The following is an 18,945-nucleotide window of genomic DNA, read 5'->3' as shown; positions in this document are numbered from 1 at the left end:
CTTCTGACTGCTAGATTTGTATTGTGTCTCATTCATTTTGATTCTGAAACCCAAGCCTGTATTAATGCACGGGCTTACCGGTGCTCAAGCTTACCCGGGGCCCAACGACGTTGGGGGCCCAATGCAAGGCTCGAAAAAAAAGCCTTGCCCTTCCCCGGGAGAGGGGGAGGGGAGGGAGGGCAGGAAGATTAATGTATCGAATAAAATTAAGCCACTGTGATTGGTTAATAATTATGGCTGTCAACTTGTGATGTTCCAGTCCAATGAATGATTTGTGGTCTTTAAACTCTGCTAGTGGAAATTATGAGTAAAGGAAAATGAAAGATTTCGGGAAAGAAACCAGAAAGTGGAGCTCAAAAATGAAAAAAAAAACATAAAGAGAAATTACACAAGTTGTGCGTAATAGCCTATGAGGCCTATTTTTTGTTTGTTTGTTTTTTCATTTTTTTATTCTACATTTATGCTCCTTCAGACGTATTGTGTATTAGAGGACTGCATTGGGATTGGGTCCCACCGGGTCCGCCGGGTCCCAACTCAAATCTCGCGGGAGCAGGCGGTATGAACTTTGCTGCAGGTGGGAGCGGGCGGCTAAAAAACCCCACTGCAGATCGGGATGTAGCCTAGCGACAGGATGTCAATAAATGATGTGGAAAGGAAGCTCAAAGAAGGTCTTTACAGCACAAAGCAAGGCAAGTCTGACATTTGGAGAAGTTTCTCAATTGTCCATGAATCTCTTTATTAGTAGTCTATAAAATGACATATTTTCTCCTGCGGGACGGGAGAAGACACAAAATCAATGCATTTCTATTATTGTGCGGGCATAAATTCTCAAAGTGTTGCGGGAGCGGGCGGGAGTGGACACACACGTTGCGGGAGCGGGATAAAGAAAACAGTCCCATGCAGGGCTCTACTGTGTATTTGAAAAGAACTTCACAAAGCGCTCTTAGTGTTGTATGATTATGTAACTTCAATTTCTGTATAGAGATATGTAGAGTTATGTAAATTTCTTTGACATTAAAAGTATGTTTTGTTACAGTCAAAATTATACTGCAGTGATTCTTGAAGCATTATTTATGTATTATAAGTATGTATTCCCGGTGGCGGTGGCGTGGAGGGCCCATGGTGCTTTAATGCGGGCCTGCTGAAACCTAAACAACTATAAGAGTAAAGATAGTTCCTTAAACTATTTTCTCCTTATAGATAATGCAATTAAGTTTTCTCACTTTGTTGTATACTGAGCTTCAGAGCTACATGTTCCTATATTCAAAAGTTACAATTTACCAATGAGTATGAAATAAATCTGGAGCTTTAAAAGCCCCCGGGATTCTGTAACCCCAAAGCATGGGCCGATATAGTTGCAGTTTGTCTTTGACACTTATTCCTGTTTGTTTCCTGTCACAAAGATGAGCATCTGATGGGATGTTTTCATGAAGATTATGTGGGTTAAAAGCATCTGTAAGGATTCTGAAAATACCCTCAGATTTTTGCAGTGGGATCTCTTTAAATATTTCAACGTATTGTTTTCAGAAAATGTAGTCATTACACAAAAAGCAAAGATAATGCAACCACTGGTTATCAGGCTCTGAGAAAAGCACATAAACTGGATTGTGTGAAGTCATGCTGCTGAATTAAATACAGCAAATATACTTCACTGCGTGTACTGAGGAAATAGAAAACATGGAAAAGTAAAATGAAGCAGGAAATTGAGAGAAACTCCACTGTGTAGGTGTCTGCCTGCCTGTCTCTCTGCCTTGTCTGTCTGCATCCATTGGTTTGCATTGAGTCTATTTTTAGGCCCTGCAGACTGGTCACGTGGCAGGAGGAGGACGTGAATAATGTTGTTGATGGTGGTGGAAGAGAGCGCGAGGGGGAAAGAAAGAGGGATAGAGGCAGACTGTAAATATGGAGGAGGTGAAACGGTAGGAAGTGAGACACATCCTGCTTGTTAGTTTACGCGTTTTCGTGCACAGTTAGTGCGCAGCGGAGTCTGCGAGGGACACACTGAGCCTCAGCAGCGGGCGAAGCCGGGAGGAAGCGATCTCAGCTCCGCCGACATCTACGGTACGGTGTCGTTTATGTGAGATAGTGTGTGTGTGCGCGTGCGTGACCGTTCAAGAACGGTATGACTTAACAGCTGAATATTTTCATGTCTTGCTATGGGGTTAAAAAGTGACATTTTTTTGCCTGCGAGATCGCTGTCTTCATTTCTACCACACACTTAACGCATTAGCTTACTTAGAAACAGTGTATAGTGTAAGTGCTCGTGCTAGCTAAAGGACATAATCTGACACCTGACAGATACTGCGGCTAACTAGCTATCAAACAGGTAACAGTTATTGCAGGTATTATTTGTCTTCATGCAGCAGTTGTATGCCCAGAGTTAACTTAAGAGCTAACAGCTATTTAAAATACAACTCACGGCTGACAGCCAGAAGTTAACCAGCAACCACATACAGTACAAGCCCAAAGCTAACAGATGGCAACAATTAACTCCATACTGATGGCTAGTGGTGATTGAAAGCCAATATTTAATTGCCAACGACTACTAACTCTCAGTATTAAGTCGCATCAGAACAGGTCCTGTGCATCCGTGTTAATTAATTGCTAACCTAACACATCCCCTCATGCATTTCTAAATCAGGTTCTGTCTTAGAATCCGGTACTTAAACACACTGACTTCTGGGGGATATTAAGTTGCAGAGGCAACCTCGTCCGTATAACTCAACAGCTTCGGTGATAATTTGTGTTTATTTTGTTGTCCAACTTTATTTTAGCAGCTGTTTGTTAAGATACACTTACCTGTGCTACTACTTCTCATTCAAGGTGAACTCTAGTATTTTTAAACTTAGACCTTATTTTGGCATGAAATAATCTAATTATCTCCTCACAGAGAACAGTTTGGTGAAAGTCAGCGTCCTTCAGAAGCTATTTAGATAACTGGAGATCCATATAACGGAGTGAACAGGGCAGGGACGATGCAGCCTCTAAATAAGGCATTATCTGTCTTTATTTCACCAATACTTTAAGAAGAATGAATGAACAAACACGTACTGTTGCTCTGTTAGCACATAGCTGCTGTTATGTGGCTACTAGCAGCTATAGGAGAGCTAACGGAAAGAATTCTACACACACCTCTACTGGGACCACTTCATCGACAGGCAAGACTCCGGTAAGAACGTCCATCTTACTCAAAGTCATCGTTCACATTGTCTAAATTTGATAAATATCCTGCCATGTTGCACAAATATCACACAGTATCAAACTTCGTGTGAACTTCGTGTGTGAAGCTGACTGTCACAGAGCAAGGAGTAAATAAACTGTGCTCCAGGGGGGCGTGTGTCCTCCCAGTAGAGTGCCTGTGTAGAAATCAGAGCTATAGTAGTGTTTGTTCATTCATTCTTCTTAAAGTATTGGTGAAATAAAGACAGATAATGCCTTATTTAGAGGCTGCATCGTTTTTGCCCCGTTCTCTCCGTTATATGGATCTCCAGTTATCTAAATATCTTCCGAAGGACGCCGACTTTCACCAAACTGTTCTCAGTGAGGAGATGAACGTATTTCATGCCAGAAATAAGGTTTAGGTTTAAAAATATCTGAGTTCCCCTTTAAAGAATATTTGGAAATGACAAATGCTCCTGGAGAGTATACTTACGTTTTTAAGAAGTAGAAGGGAATTGCTGTCAGATAACAATGCATTTAATACGTTCACACTGCAGTTGCAAGTGACCTGAATCCGTTTTTTTTTTTTTGCTCATATGTGACCCATATCTGATTTGCTTTTGACAGTGTGAACAGGAGTAGTCGCATTGAATCTGACATTTTCGAATCAGAATCAGGCCATTTTTAAATGTGGTACTGAATTGGATACGTATCTGATTTTTTATTTTTTGAATGCCACCGCAATCTGAACAGCCAGGTCGGATTTAATGCAACGTTTCCATAGTGATAGTAGGGCGCCATTGAAACTTATATTGTACTTTTTGTGAGCGTGAGAACTTGTTGAAATGCGTGTGTCTCATTGCGTGAGACTTGAGAGGCCTGATTTTTAGCTTTAAGCTATACAGTCCTGCAGTACTGGTTGCCCTTGCCATGGTCGCTTGTAAACACCATTGTGGCGTGGTCTATGGGCGTAATGATCAACTGCGCATGCGGGTCACTTCAGGAGCGTGAGCTGTTCACACAGCAATTCGTAGACAGGCCACATTTAAAGAGGTAATGTGAACAGCCAAATAAAAAATCGGATTTGAGCAGTAAATCGGAATTTTGCATTAAAACCTGCAGCCTGTCAACGTAGCCTTAGAAGTTTTTATTTTCTTAGAAGTCTTTTATTAAAGACTGTGTAACAACTTAGCGAAAGCTATGTTTTTGTTGCAGCTTGAAATAAGATTCAAAGGTGTTTTACTTTATAATCATAAGCTTGCTACATGACAGAAGGATGAGGAAAGGTTTGAGCAGGACCAGTGGAAAATGGAGCCAGCTGCTGATGAAGTACAGTTGTTAGCTAACGATTGCTAATGTTTTCACTGTATTGCAAGGTTTTCCATCACATATAAGAGTAAAACAAAGTGAAGTGGTTCTTTACTACATGGGTAAAGATCAAAACCACAAACAGGATGTCATCTAAGGGAATCAGCTGGTTGTCTATGAGACATCTTGCACAGTGTCCAAGATGGAGCGACGTTTCCTTTTATGGTTCCAGAGATTTTCCAGAGAAAGTGAGGAAAATGAAGAGAGAAATGTGCTGTTAAATCAGCAAATATAAGAAAAGACGACTTTCAGAGCAGATTTCTGGTGTCTGTTGAGCTGGATGTCTCTCCATTCAGTCACCATTGCTCTCACGGTCTCACACACCAGTGTCCTTTTTAGGCTGATGTTCAGCTGATGTGGGTCCAAGGAGTGAACTGCTTTTAGCTGTCAATCTTGTGAGATTCTGGCTTCTGCATCCCATCGGGAGCTCCATCAAACCTCAGGGCACATTATTATCTTGTCTGAAACAAGCTCCACACTCAGCTGCAGTTTCTGTTACACATGTGGAAGTTATGGGCCGTTTCTTAACCTCCTCAAAATGCACCAAGGCAAGAAAGCTAGCACGCCAGCTCGGGAAAACTGCAGAGTCAGAGCCCAGAAAGGCTGAAGATTGTTCAGTGTGCACAGTGATGGAAATTTAAAAAAAGACCAACTTGCTTCATAAAAACCAGGAATAGCACCTCTTACTAATCTCTGTGGCAAATATTTCTGCACACACATCTTCACGCCGCAGAACTCTTTCAGAGTGAAGCAAACCGGAAGGCTAAGCACAGCACAGACCAATTAAAAATGGGATGGCCTTCATGCAGCTTGCTCGATGGTGAAAAGTGGTTTTATTCCCAAGTGGGAGCACAAATTTATGCGTCAGCATCTGCTGCTCTGAAAACACCTGGACGCTGAGCTGTAATGATAGATTATCCACCTAACTCAAACCACAGGCTCAGGCAAGACCAGTGTCAGGGGTAGGGATGAGATCATGAGGAAGGAATCACCCGTAGTTATCTGCATAGATTCTTCGCACTCTTCTCGCAAATGTTTTTCCCTTATTTATGGGCATTGAAATGCATAAATGAGTACAACATTCACTACTCAGGGTTTTTCCTGCATAGAGGAAACCGCCACTGCCAAATTCCTTACCGCCACCAGCACATGGCTGGTTTTTAATCAGTAATTTCACCAAGCTTTTCCCCGTTGGAATCTGGGGTCTTTGCTGACAGGAGGCAAAGACCCCAAAGGTGCTGCCATGGGCTAGCAATCCATGGTAGCAGTAGCGAGGCCTAGCAGCTTTATTACAACCAGCATAAGCTACAAGCAAATTAAGGAGAATACCCCTAGGGTCAGCGAGAGCAGGAGCGGAAGATGACTCACAGGCAGACTACATGGCAACTGACACTGGAACGAACACGACTATGAGGTGGAGATGTGACTCAATGAAGAATAGGGGCACAGACCTATTCTCTAGGGCTAGAACTGGGCAGAATAGTTCTCAGAACAAAGAGAGTGTAGCTGGAGGAAATAAAAGTGGTAGGCTAGAGGAAAATAAGCTCCAGGTTTGTCCTTGTGGCTGGCAGAAGGTAATGTCAGAGGCCTTAAAATGCATCAGGGAAGAAAGAGATGTGTGGTTAAAAAAAAAAAAGGTCAGTGTGGTCGCATTGATCAGTACATTTTTACATTTACATTTACAATCACAGACCGAAGGATATCAATAACACAGCTACGGAGGAGGAGGTTCTAAGAAGGGATGCAGCTGATACTGAGGTGAATAGGCCAGTTAGAGAGAGAAATATGGAGCAGAAAGCTAGAGTTAAGTGGCCTAGGGCAAATAGCAACAAAGAATGGGAGGCAGTCAATAAAGATTTGTCATTAATATGAAGTAGGCTTGGAGGAAATGCAAGCGATAGGCGAAAGAGTACAATTAGTTAAGTCTAGACGGCAAAGAGAAATGGAGAAATTGGTTAAGGAAAGAAGAAACTTAAAGAAAGCAGTGGAAAAGAGCTACATAGGAAGAGAGGGAGGGAATTAATATTTTGCAGGAAGAATTGAGAAGCAGGCCAGCGATACTCAGAAGGGCTGAATATCTTAGAAAAAATGAGAAAGAAGATAGAATATGTAAGGACTGCGTTTTACAGGGACCCGTTCAAGTTTGTGAAAGGGTTGTTTAAACAGGAAAGGGGAGGGCAGCTTAAAGCAACAAAGGCAGAGGTGGAAGAGTATCTAAGAAATACATATTCAGATCTTGAGCAGGGTAGAGTAGTAGGCCTTCCACCTGACATGCCACCATTAGGAGAGATGGCTCATAAGATGGATGTTAGACCACCGAGGTGGAAGGAGGTTGAGCAGGTAGTCAGGCGTGCAAAGGCTTTGTCGGCCCCAGGGCCAAATGGAGTCCCCTGCCAGGTTTACAAAAGTGCACCTGATAGCCTAAAGTTTTTGTGGAGGCAATTAAGAATAGTTTGGGAGGAACAGTTTATTCCTAGAGCATGGTGTAGGACAGGAGGTGTTCTTATTCCAAAGGAGAAAGAGTCCTCTGACCTGAGTCAGTTCCCGATGATCTCTCTCCTAAATGTAGAGGGGAAGATTTTCTTTAGTGTAGTTGCACAGAGATTAGCTAGCTATTTAGAAAGGAATAGCTTAATAGATACCACTGTGCAGAAGGCAGGAATACCAGGTTTCGTGTTTAGAGCACACTAGCATGATTTGGCATCAGATTCAGACAGCCAAGACAGAGAAAAAAGACTTGGATGTTATAGGCATGAAATAGGCATTATGGCAGGGTGTATGATTTCTCCATTAGCATTTACAATGGCGATGGAGATAATTATTAGAGCTTCCAAGTGGGTTGTAGATGGAGAGAGACGTCAGGATAGCATGTGCCTTACATCAATTAGGGCCTACATGTATGATATGACGTTGGTGACAGGTACAACAGTACCATGTATGAGGAGAATACTTGAGAGACTTAACAAAAATCTAAAGTGGGCTGGTATGAAAATCAAACCTAAGTCTAGAAGTATCTCAATGAGTAGAGGGAAATTAAGTGATATAAAGTTTGTAATAAAAAATTCCAATAATTAGGGAAAAGGCAGTAAAGACTTTAGGTCACTGGTACCAGGTCGACTTTTGGAAAGATGTTTCTTAGGGACTGGATAGAATAAATAAATCAGGGTTTCCAGGAAAGTTGAAGCTGTGGTGTCTGCAGTTTGGATTGTTTCCTTGGTTGACATGACCACTGTCTGTGTATGAGATTCCATTATCTGTTGCAGAATAAATAGAAAGATTAGTTGGCTTTTACAGTAGGAAGTGGCTAAGTGTTCCTAGATGCTTAAGTACCGTGACACTGAATGGGAAAGGCATACTCCAGCTCCCAGTATCTAGTCTAGGAGAGGAATTTAAATGTACTAAAGTAAGGACAGAGCTCCTGTTAGCTGGGAGTAAAGATGTGGTACTTAGTAAGGTGGTTCCAAACCCAAGCAAGGGGAGGAAATAGAATCCAAGACTGGCAACTCGAGAGGCAGAAGCAACTCTTAGACATACAGAGATTGTGGGTAATGTTCAAATAGGCCGGGGAGGGTTGGGGCTTGGCCCAGGCAAACCGGTGTGGAGTAGAGTGGAGTGGCTGCACTGATCCTTGTGAGTTCTGTTGCAAGGACTTCTTCCACTGTCTCTTCAGACAATCTCATGATAGAACCCTGTTGACTCAGATGTTGAATTCATTCTTTGTCAGATTCTGCATCAAGTGGTCCACTAATTATAACAGAGTTCTGCACTTTAATAGTATTAATAGTCTTAATAACCTCCATTGTTTCTCCTGGCTGGCTCCAAGTTGTTGAATAATAGAACCAGTTATTAATGTATAATAAATAAAATTGAAACTTAGATGTTGACCAGTTACTCAGAAGATTAGATTCACTCTGGAGAAATGGGTGTGAGTAGGAAAAGACGACAAACAAGAGATCACTGTTGTGTAACATAAAAAAAAACGTAAAACATGTCATTTATTTCAATATGAATTGATCTTCTTCTCGGTTTCTATACAATAATAACACAAGACAAAATAAAAAATACACAAACTATTCCCTCTTTTCCTTTACAAATCCACCTGTCAGGTTAGTATCTAAATTTGATGTCTAATTCTTAGTTTAGTGCTAATTTAGTTATTATTTTAATTGTCTGATTTAATTCTAATTCTGTATTTTTAATCCTATTTTAGTGTGTATCTTACTGACAGGTGGTTTCCTTAACTTATGCCTCTCTCAATCAAAACAATAAACAAAGATTAACAAAAATAGTTTAACAGTAGGCTAAACAATCACAATATATCACAAATAAACAAAATCAACTTTTTTAGCAGTTCAGGTTCAGTGGGGTTTGGTGCGCCACTTCAGTTCAGACTGTAATGTCTGACCAGCTGAACTGAAGAGTTAGAATGTTGTCCATAAAGAATGAAGGGATGATGATGAAAGGGGGTGGGGATGATGAGGAGGAGGGTCACGATCAGCGCGCACACACACACACACACACACACACACACACACACACACACACACACACACACACACAGAAGCTCCTGGCCTTGAAAGCACAAGCCAGGAAAATAATCAGTATAAATCTAAAACACACCTTCTAAATTATACCATATTATCATTAGATTATAATATTGTTTATATTATTAACGGAAAGTAAAAAAACAAAACACACCTATCTATAATTACAAACCGGATCAGCTGATAGTCAGCTGATCCCAGCTACCGGCAACAATGCTAACGCTGTAGTCATTAACATTTAAAATGAGCCGTTGGTAGCTAAAACACACCTTCTAAATTATCATTGTAAAATATCATTGTAATATTATTTTTTATGTTATTAATATTTCAAACAAAAAAACACCAAAACACACCGATCTATATTTACAAACCGGACCAGCTGATAGTCAACTGATCCCAGCTACCGGCAACAATGCTAACGCTGTAGCCGTTAACGTTTAACAGTAGCTTGCCAACGTGTCTTTTTTCTTAACAGTCACTAAGCTACTTTTTTTCTTTTTAGATATAGGGCGACTTTGTGACGGGGTATTGTTTCACTCACCAAGGGTCTTTGATTTAAAACAGCAGGATTATACTGTTCCAGGAGGGGTTTCTTCTTCTTTCTTTCTCTTTTTATTTTCTGTTGGTCTGTCTCTGACTCTGTCTGTCTAGCTGTCTCTCAAGGTGCACCTCTGAGAGTGAGGGCACCTAGTTCTATGCAGCCTTTTATATCAGGGGACTGTTGTTATGGTTACACTAAAAAAAATATAAATGTATTTATTTTGTAAATTAATTATTATTTATTTATTTATTTAAATCATGTAACCTAAGTATTTATTTATTTATTTATTTATTTGTTTATTTATTTATTTATTTATGTATGTATGTATGTATGTATGTATGTATGTATGTATTTATTTAATATGTCCAGTAACCAGGGGTTACATATGCATACTTTGTTGGAAATACTACTGGTCATAAATAAAGGCATGTGTGTTTTCTTTTAAGTATGTGTACATTTGCTCTTTGATTACATACATTTATGTTTGCCCAATGTGGTATTTGTGTCAATGCCACAAGTTTGTGATTTAAAAAAAATCCCCACCCTCAATAATCAAACATTTAAATGTCTTTTTCTTTACCCACATGGGACTATTCCAGCCTACAATTATCAATCTTGAGATTTGATATATTTTGACTATTGCTTTATTTAGTTAACAGACTCAGAACCATTCAGTAGACTACTTCATTACTTTATCCACAAATAGCAACTTTCACTCAGTTCTTCAAAATAATTTGAAATGAGACATGAGGTACTTCATTCTTTTGTACCGTTTGTTTTGTATTTGAATATGTAAAGTGTGTCATACTTTTTTTTTTATTGTTACCCTAAACAAAAAATCACAATGTGGGCTTTAGCCTCTATGACGCCTGTCTTATGTTTCCCAAACGCTTTTTATTTGCTTGATGTGAAACCATGATTATTTTTACAAGAAAAAAGAATCATTGTTTCACATCCCTTATCCTGAACTTACAACTTTGCCATCTTTAAAATGATGTGCAATTGTTATACATAACTATATACCATAAACTAACACCATACCTTTACCATATACATAATTTTCTGGCTGTTTTATGTACACATTTTCAGTGGTAATAGACCGCAATGACGTGGGACACTAAAGAAATATGTTATGTCTTCTTATATATATATATACCAGATATAGATATATATATATATATATTTCACACAACATTTAGACAAACTGCTACGTTACATTTACACTACTTCATTGTCACTGTCATTCTTGAGTGATAACTTCCCAATTCAATATGCCGGTTGCATTCAATCCATTCCACATTATCAGCAGATATGAAAATTTAGTTTCACATCCAAACATGTCGAGAGAAAAGAGCAAAAATGCAGTTTTGCTAATTACAGCACCGCCTAGTGGTTGGATGACACCAAATTATGATTTGCATGCTTCAAAAGGAGTCTGGAAGCGTTTTCATGATTTAATTTCAAATGAAAGTGCATCAAAAGATATTAGCGAATTACATCGCCCCCTAGGGACCAGATTTCATTACTGCATTTGAGACAGAGCCTCGAAGCATGTCATCAAATTTGATTTTGTTTTTCCAAAGTGTTCCTGAGATATGAGCTCACATCGAAAGTGGCCCCTTCGCCACTGTTTTCGATTGGCTCTAGCGGCCAAACAAAGTCGAAATTGAAAAATCCATCTTCTAACTTTTGTGCGGATTGGTCTGAAGACAGTCTGTGCCGCTTTTTGTGGGCATCCATTAAAATTTGCGAAACTTTTCCCCCCCCTTTCAATGAAATCCAAGATGGCGGACGCATACTTAAGATTACGTGAAAAGTTTTGTAAGGTCCATAAATTGGACATTCCACATTATCAGCAGACATGAAAATTTAGTTTCACATCCAAACACGTGAAGAGAAAATAGCAAAAATGCATTTGTGCGCCCCTTAGCGGCCAAATGACACCACATTTTTTGCGCACATTTTTAAGGGCGTCTTGAAGCGTGCGACCAAATTTGGGCTTCAGAAGTCAAAGAGTCTTCCTCTTAGGTGCCGCCCCCTACAATGGCGATTGGTTAACACAAAAGGCTGGCACGAACTATCATTGGGGCAACCCAAAGTATGTGCGGACATCATGATTTCTCTCTAGCATGGGCATCACAGGGAGAGCACACTGCCGCTTTGCATTGCTAAACATAAGAAAGATCAGACCATTCCTAACCCAACATTCCACCCAACTCCTGGTGCAGGCCATGGTCTTTTTTTTTTCTTTTCTTTTTTTTCCCCCTTGTCCTGTTCAGCATTATGGCAGCAGAATTGTAGTCTGAATACCTTTGATGCCAAACAGATTTGCTTTGCCAAGGGAAGTTTTATAAATGTAAAGCTCCCCTTGATGCCCATTTATTTATTTCTGTTTACAATATATAACATGTAATAGAAATGAACCGGACCGGGGGACAAGGAAAGAAGAAGAGGAATGAAGAGGAAACAGAACAAAAATAGAAACAAAAACCAGACAACCAGCTGCTACACCTGTAAAAAACAAAACAGACAACAATCCATGGCCTCTGAGGGGAATCCAGCCTTAGCGCCACCAGGAGCACCTGAAAGCAGACAAGCAGAGAAAAAACAAACACACAAACAAACAAAAACAAGCACAAGAAGCAGCAATCGCATACAACACAGCTGTGGATATAGATGACCTGAGACGACATGATAATACATCAACTGCTTAGCGAGCATGCTACTGGACTAAAGAATGTGTGTGTGTGTGTGTGTGTGAGAACATGCAACACCCATGGCACAGGACCTACATGGTAACCGTGGTTAGTTATGAGTGTATAAGTGTACAGGGCCACAATCCACAGCCCCCCCCCCCCCCCCCCCCAGCAATCAGAAGCAGGCAGAGAGGGCCACAAGACCCAGGCCACCAGCAGCCCCCACAGAGCACAGAACCCAGGAAGCCCACCGCAGGGACAACCAGGCATCCACCCAGAAGACTGCAGAGGAAGCCCCCGGACAGAGCCCCCATAGGGCAGAGGCCCCCCGGGAGCCAGGGGCAACAGCCCACCGACCCCGCCAGGCCCCAGCCGCCCAGACATGGGCCGTGCACTGGACCCGGGCCCCAGGAGCCCGAGAGCCCCCAAACCCCCCGGCAGAGGCCCCACCCAATACCCAGGAAGGCCAAGCGCCCCAGACAGCCACACAGTGGGTCAGCGCCTGCCCCAGCGCCCCTGGCCAAGTGCCCTGGGAGTCAAGACGTGCCCACAGGTGGGTGAAGTCGCGAGCAGCGGGGAGAGGCAACGCTGCCCCCCCCATCGGGAGAAGCACAGGCAGGCCAGGCGATAGCAAGTCCCAGAAGCAGGCCCAATCATTACCACACACACTTTCACGTCCCACACATCCACACGTCCTCCCTCCCTCGACTCCGCTGGGGTGTAGTGCAGCGGGCACACCAGGGGGCCAGCAGCCCCCCAGCCACCACAGACCCCGAACCAGTAGAACAATTAATCCTCCTGGCCCCTCCCGCCCCGAGCAGCAACCAGGAAGCAGGGGTGTGGGAAGAAGACCCCTCCCCTCACCCTTCTGGCTCTTCAATATTTTCTAATAGTGAGCGATTAAAATTGAGGGGCAGCCAAACTTGTAGAACTGGGAGCGCGGCCCTCTGGGCAGCCTACATACCCAAAGAGCCCCGCCCACCAGATGCCACTCAGTGTAACCACCCCCCAAGACCTAATGTGTGTGTGTGAGTGTGTGTTTGATAAGTAGTAATGTCTAAGGTGTAATTAAAACAGGGGCGGGGAACTGCAGAGGGCAACCAAAGGGGACCACCTACGTGGCCCCATCCACTACACCCCACCGAACACACACGCCCCCAAAACCCTTCATGTGTGAGTGTGTGCTGTGTACAGGAGCCAGAAGGGAGAGGGGTATGGGGATATACACCGGGGGAGCTACTCTCCCCCGGAGAGGGCAGCCAGGGACTGGCTGCAATAGGCATCCCCGCTACCTGGGACCCAACACAGGGCAGGAGGGGCTGATGTCCACCAGGCTCGGGGCCTGCAGCGACCATATTCCGGGAGCCCCTGTACCCCCAGAAGGTACCCACCCCGCCCCACCCCACCCCGGAGGACCTCTACAAACAACAAACAAACAACAACAAAAAACAAACAAACAAACCACCCGGTCACATCAGTCGCAGCAGCCCAGGCCTGAGACCCACCATCACCCAGGCCCCCCCCAACAGGGGAAAAGCACCCCCCCCCCACCGCACGCCCCAACACCCTGAAAAAAAACCAACCATCTGCGGACACCTTGGAGGTCCCAGAGCAACAAGCCCGGCACCAGGACCTGCACCAACCCACCCATACTGTGGCGCATCCAGGGCAACCCAGCCCCCCCAGACACAGACAGGGCCCCCCCCGGGCTCAAGGCAGCGCCCAGCCACCAGGGCCCAGCACCACCACCCACGCCAGAGCGGGCCGGCCACCCGTCATAGAGCCAGCAGCCACCACCCCAAGGCCCCTAAGGGACCCCGCCCCACACCGCAAGACAGCCCCACCCGCAAGCCCCCAAAACTGCCCTCCAAGCCCGACACACAGTCCCCCCCAGCAATGACCAACCCGGTCCCCACGACCCGAGAGACCACCAGACGCCCGAAGCCACACAGCCCCCCCCAGCACACACCCAACCGCCCAGAGCGACGGGACAGCAACCCACCACCACCACTATGTGATAAAGCTAATCAGCGGGAACCAGAGAGAATGAAATTCAGCCAATCGATGTTTTGAGGAGGCAGACATTGTTTCCATGCTAATATAATCTAAAAGAAAATTTCTAAACTGGTTAATACCCAGATTGTTCTTCGCTTTCCAGTTCATGAGAATAGTTTTCTTTGCGATACATAACACTGTGAGAACCATGTGTGCTGAGTTAATTTCCATGTTGATATTGTCTAAGTCACCCAGTATGCACAGTGTGGGGCATGCAGGGATGCTACACTTTAGCCATGTTGATAGGTCCTCACAGACTTCAAGCCAGAACTTCTGGACAGGTGCACAAAACCACAAAGCGTGTGCATAATCATCAGGTGTGTTATCTGTGCAATGTGAGCAGATGTTTGAGTGTGTTAGACCCATCCTGAACATCCTTTGTCTTGTATAGTGTCTTCTATGAATGATTTTGTATTGTATGAGCTGTAAATTAGGATTTCGAGTCATTCTGAAGGTGTTCAAACATATTTGTGGCCAGAAGCTATGACTAGAACTGATGGATAAATCTGCCTCCCATTTTGAGGATGGAAGAGACATTGTGTCATCTATCTTAGACAATAATTTATATATTTTTGATAGTAGTTTTGGGGTGCAGATGCTTAGAAATTCTGCTACCCTAGTCGGGAGTTGTAAGTCTGGTTGGTGGAGGATATATTTCTTTGTTATTATAGACTTAAGTTGTTGATATTCTAGGAATTTATTGCTGCCTATCTCATGTTGTGATATGAGCTCATCAAATGAAATAAAATGTCCATTTTGGATTATATGTTCCAGATGTTTGATTCCTTTGATCTTCCACAGAGTAAAGTTTAGCATTTTTTTGTTTTGCAGTATGTGAGGATTGTTCCAGATGGGTGTAAGCTTACACGGGACAAGTGAGGACTTTGTTATTTTAAAAAAGTCCCACCAGGCTGTCAGAGAGGTGCTGATGTTAATGGTGCAGGCCATGGTCATCTCCCGCCTTGACTACTGCAATGCTCTCCTAACTGGTCTCCCAGCTTGTACTATGAAACCTCTGCAGATGGTCCAGAACGCGGCGGCGCGTCTGGTCTTGGATCAGCCTAAAAGAACACGTCACCCCTCTGTTCATTGAGCTCCTCTGGCTGCCCTTAGCCGCCCGCATCAAATTCAAGTCCCTGATGTTAGCTACAAAGAGCTTAATGGAGCGGCTCCATCTACTTGAATGCTTTTGCAAAGGCTTATGTCCCAACTGGGTCCCTCCGTTGGTCCCAGGATTGTTGTCTAGCAGCTCCTACACCACGCCTAAGACAATCCAAACTCTGTTCATGTGTCGTCCCACGATGGTGGAATGACCTACCGAGCGCTACCAGAACAGGGGCGTCCCTGTCTATCTTCAAGAAGCTCCTGAAAACCCAGCTCTTCAGAGAGCATCTCCTATCCCAGCACTTACCTTGTACTTCCCTCCCCCGTCTATCTCTGCACTTTATCTTTCTGCTCTTCCCTCTATGCCTGCACCCTATCTCTACTCTGTCCCCTCTGACAGAGTCGGACTCCTGGGTTCCTTCTATGGAGTTTATTGTTAGCTTTTTATATAGCTTGTTATATCTTCATTTGTAAGTCGCTTTTGGATAAAAGTGTCTGATAAATATATAAACATAAACATTTAATTTCAAATTAAAACACATCAAAAGATGTTACAAAAAATGTTTTGCTAATTATAGCGCCCCCTAGGGACCAAATGACACCAGATTTATTTCCTGCACTTGGGACAGAGCCTCGAAGAATGCCATCAAATTTGGTTTTGTTTCACCAAAGCGTTCCTGAAATATGGGCTTATATCGAAATCAGCGCCTACGCCACTGATTTCGACTGGCTGTCGCATGCGAACAAATTCCATATTGAAAAATCCATCTCCTAACTTTTGTGCAGATTAGGTTAAAGATGGTCTGTGCCGCATTTCGTGAGAATAGCTGAAAATTTGGATGAATGCTGTAAGGTGACCATTGATGGTCCAAACCAGGATGTCTTTGAGTATAAAGACTGCATCAGGAGGTTCTACAGGATGAAACCAAGGAGAACCAAATAGTGTGCTACTGGCTGTGCCTTGTGCAAGTAAATGGTGGTTAAGCTTAAGTTACATATAAACATTATAAATAAATGAATATGCCTTAAAATAATACTTGTCATTTTTTTAATTGTAATTACGTAATTACAACTCCTAAAACAGGCTGCTAGTAAAACACTTGCTTGAGCCAGTTGATAGGTTTGCACCTGTGAGCCCAAGATCAGGTACCACCACCTCATTTTAAGCCAAGAAAAACCCTGCCACTAAAGTCTTTCAATGTTCCTTGTATGCATTTGTCCTATGGAAATAAAATGGGACAATGGTTTCTCCGTTCTTGTTGCGATAGAATTCCAGATTTTATTTGTGGGATTGATTTATTTATTTATTGTGTGTGCATTTGTTTGTGATCTGCATGTGACTGGCTGTCCTTGTTTGCCATGGGTTCATGGGGTAAAAAAAACTTCTCAGGCCTGGTCCTCTGTACCCATCCCTCTGTGTTGAAAGTTTTGGAATATCCCAGCAAATGTAATTTTACTAACTCTGCCCATTGATGGAAATGGAACATCCGCAGTAGTTCAATGTCATTTGGAAAGTTTTCCTAACGGTCAGCGTTGTTGCTGTGACAGAGCCTCCCTGTATGATGACCTCATGAACTTCCAGGATGCTGCTTTGTCTATTGTCTTTTGTGGCTGTTAGTTTGGAACAATTTGGTTTGGGGAACCAGCACTTTTGGAGTGTGTCAGTGGCACTACATGTTGTGCTTAACTGGTTCTAACTTGTATAAACCAAACTGCCCAGCAGCGTGTTGCTCTGGAATTGCTGGTAGTGCATCACAGTAGAGGGCTGCATTGGTATTGGGTCCCGCCAACTCAAATATCACGGTAGCGGGTGGTAGGAACTTTGCTGTGGGGAGCTAAAAAAAAACACTGCGGAATCGGCATGCAGTGTTGCCAGGTCACGAGTACGATAATTATCGTATTTGTATGATCATTTTGCCCTGTGTACGATGTACGATCAATAATCCCAAAAAAGGCCACATATATGATAATTTGACCATTCTGTGAATGTGTGGTTGTAATTGGTTGTAATCAGCCTGTTGCAACTGTCTGTCGGATTTTCCTAACAGTAGGTGGCCCACGGGCCTCATGATTTGGCTCATTAGTTCCCACTCGTCATTGTTTACGGGGACAATTAGCCTAACGCAACTGCTGATGCAAAGCCGTGAGTTAGACGCTATTCAACTCTAGAGTGACTATAGCGCATCAAGAGACTTGTTATTTTAGTTATGACAGGTGTACGATAATTTCCCTCAAAGTACGATCATTTCATGTCTCTGGTACCATAATACTACATTTCCCACCTGGCAACACTGTCGGGATGTAGCCTAGCGACAGGATATTAATAAATGATGTGGAAAGGAAGCTCAAAGAAGGTCTTTACAGCACAAAGACAAAGCAAGGCAAGTCTGACATTTGCAGAAGTTTCTCAATTGTAGCTTGAAATATTCAGTTCAAGCTGTTTTTTGGCATCTCGGTCTGCCATTATTGTTACGTATCCCAGGTCTTAAAAGGGCTTTGATTTGTCTTGCTTCAGTTGGGAACATTATGAGGTCACCTGTGTTACCTGCTGTGCTGCCTTGAAGAGCAGCTTTTTGCAAGCCGCTTTAGAGAAATTCAGCAATCAATTTTAATTTCTTTTCGGCAACTGAGGCAAGTTTGTCTCTTTATGAACACTGTCCTTCTCCAGTTAAGTTCAACATCCATCTATTTTTTTAAATTTTTTTTACAGAATCGTTGTTGAAGGTTACTCAGAACCTACTCATGTGCCAAATTTTGTCAGTAACTAACAGGTGGATTGCTGTGATGGCAAATAAAAGTTTAGTGGATGATTACAGAGAAAAATAGAAAAGAGACATGGTGTTCTTCATATATATATTTGACAAAACTGTGTTAGTAAAAACAAGGAGGGGTGAGACTTACTCTAAACTTCATACATCCAAATCATACCTATTTGCCCCCGCTGTGCCGTGTGTTCTGAATTTTATTGATTTTTTCTTCAGTCTAAAGTTGTTCTGGGGAAACACTGGCATGCTTTGTAGAATAATTCATTGAGTAGCTTTTAGTTTTCAAGGAACAGAAAAACTGAATCATCAATATTTAGATTTTAAAGAGCGCTCTGCCTTTAAATCTGCAGCACTTCTTCTTGGTAAAGCTGCACTCTGTTTTTCAGTACTTGGCAGTTAGGTTGTTTAACTTTCCACATTTCAACAGTAGTCAAATTCCATTCCATTACAGTAGTTAAACTGTAATCTATCTGTTCATGTAATCACTGAATGACTGTTTGTTTGTTTGTTTGTTTTTTACCCTGAAGGAAGTTTGTAATGACGTTAGGGTGGATGATTTTGTTGCAGGGTGGATTTGGGAAAGTCAGATGGTGATGTGTGGAGGAGGAGGAGTCTGAACATCTACAGCACCTACATTTAGCAATTTCCACAAACAGGAACATGATATCCAGGCTGTGATTCACACCATAAGAGTTTGTCAAATAAAACATTTT

General features: G+C 42.7%; 1 protein-coding gene across 3 annotated transcripts in view; it reads left to right on the top strand.

Moving 5' to 3' along the window:
* Nucleotides 1-1,791: 1,791 nt before the first annotated feature.
* Nucleotides 1,792-18,945, top strand: part of hdac5 (histone deacetylase 5) — a 79,589-nt gene continuing 62,435 nt past the window's right edge. For 2 of the 3 annotated variants that reach the window (XM_072368036.1, XM_072368038.1), the window contains exon 1: nucleotides 1,792-1,926. In XM_072368036.1, the coding sequence (XP_072224137.1) occupies nucleotides 1,836-1,926 (91 nt within the window). In that variant the 5' untranslated portion in view covers nucleotides 1,792-1,835. Of the gene's footprint in view, nucleotides 2,062-18,945 lie in introns of all 3 variants that reach the window. The other variant, XM_072368037.1, reaches the window with a different exon arrangement.

This window comes from Leuresthes tenuis, unplaced genomic scaffold, assembly GCF_036924035.1.
Source record: "Leuresthes tenuis unplaced genomic scaffold, fLeuTen1.0.hap1 SCAF_17, whole genome shotgun sequence".
Lineage (NCBI taxonomy): Eukaryota > Metazoa > Chordata > Actinopteri > Atheriniformes > Atherinopsidae > Leuresthes > Leuresthes tenuis.
This window is presented reverse-complemented; position numbering and strand designations above follow the sequence as displayed.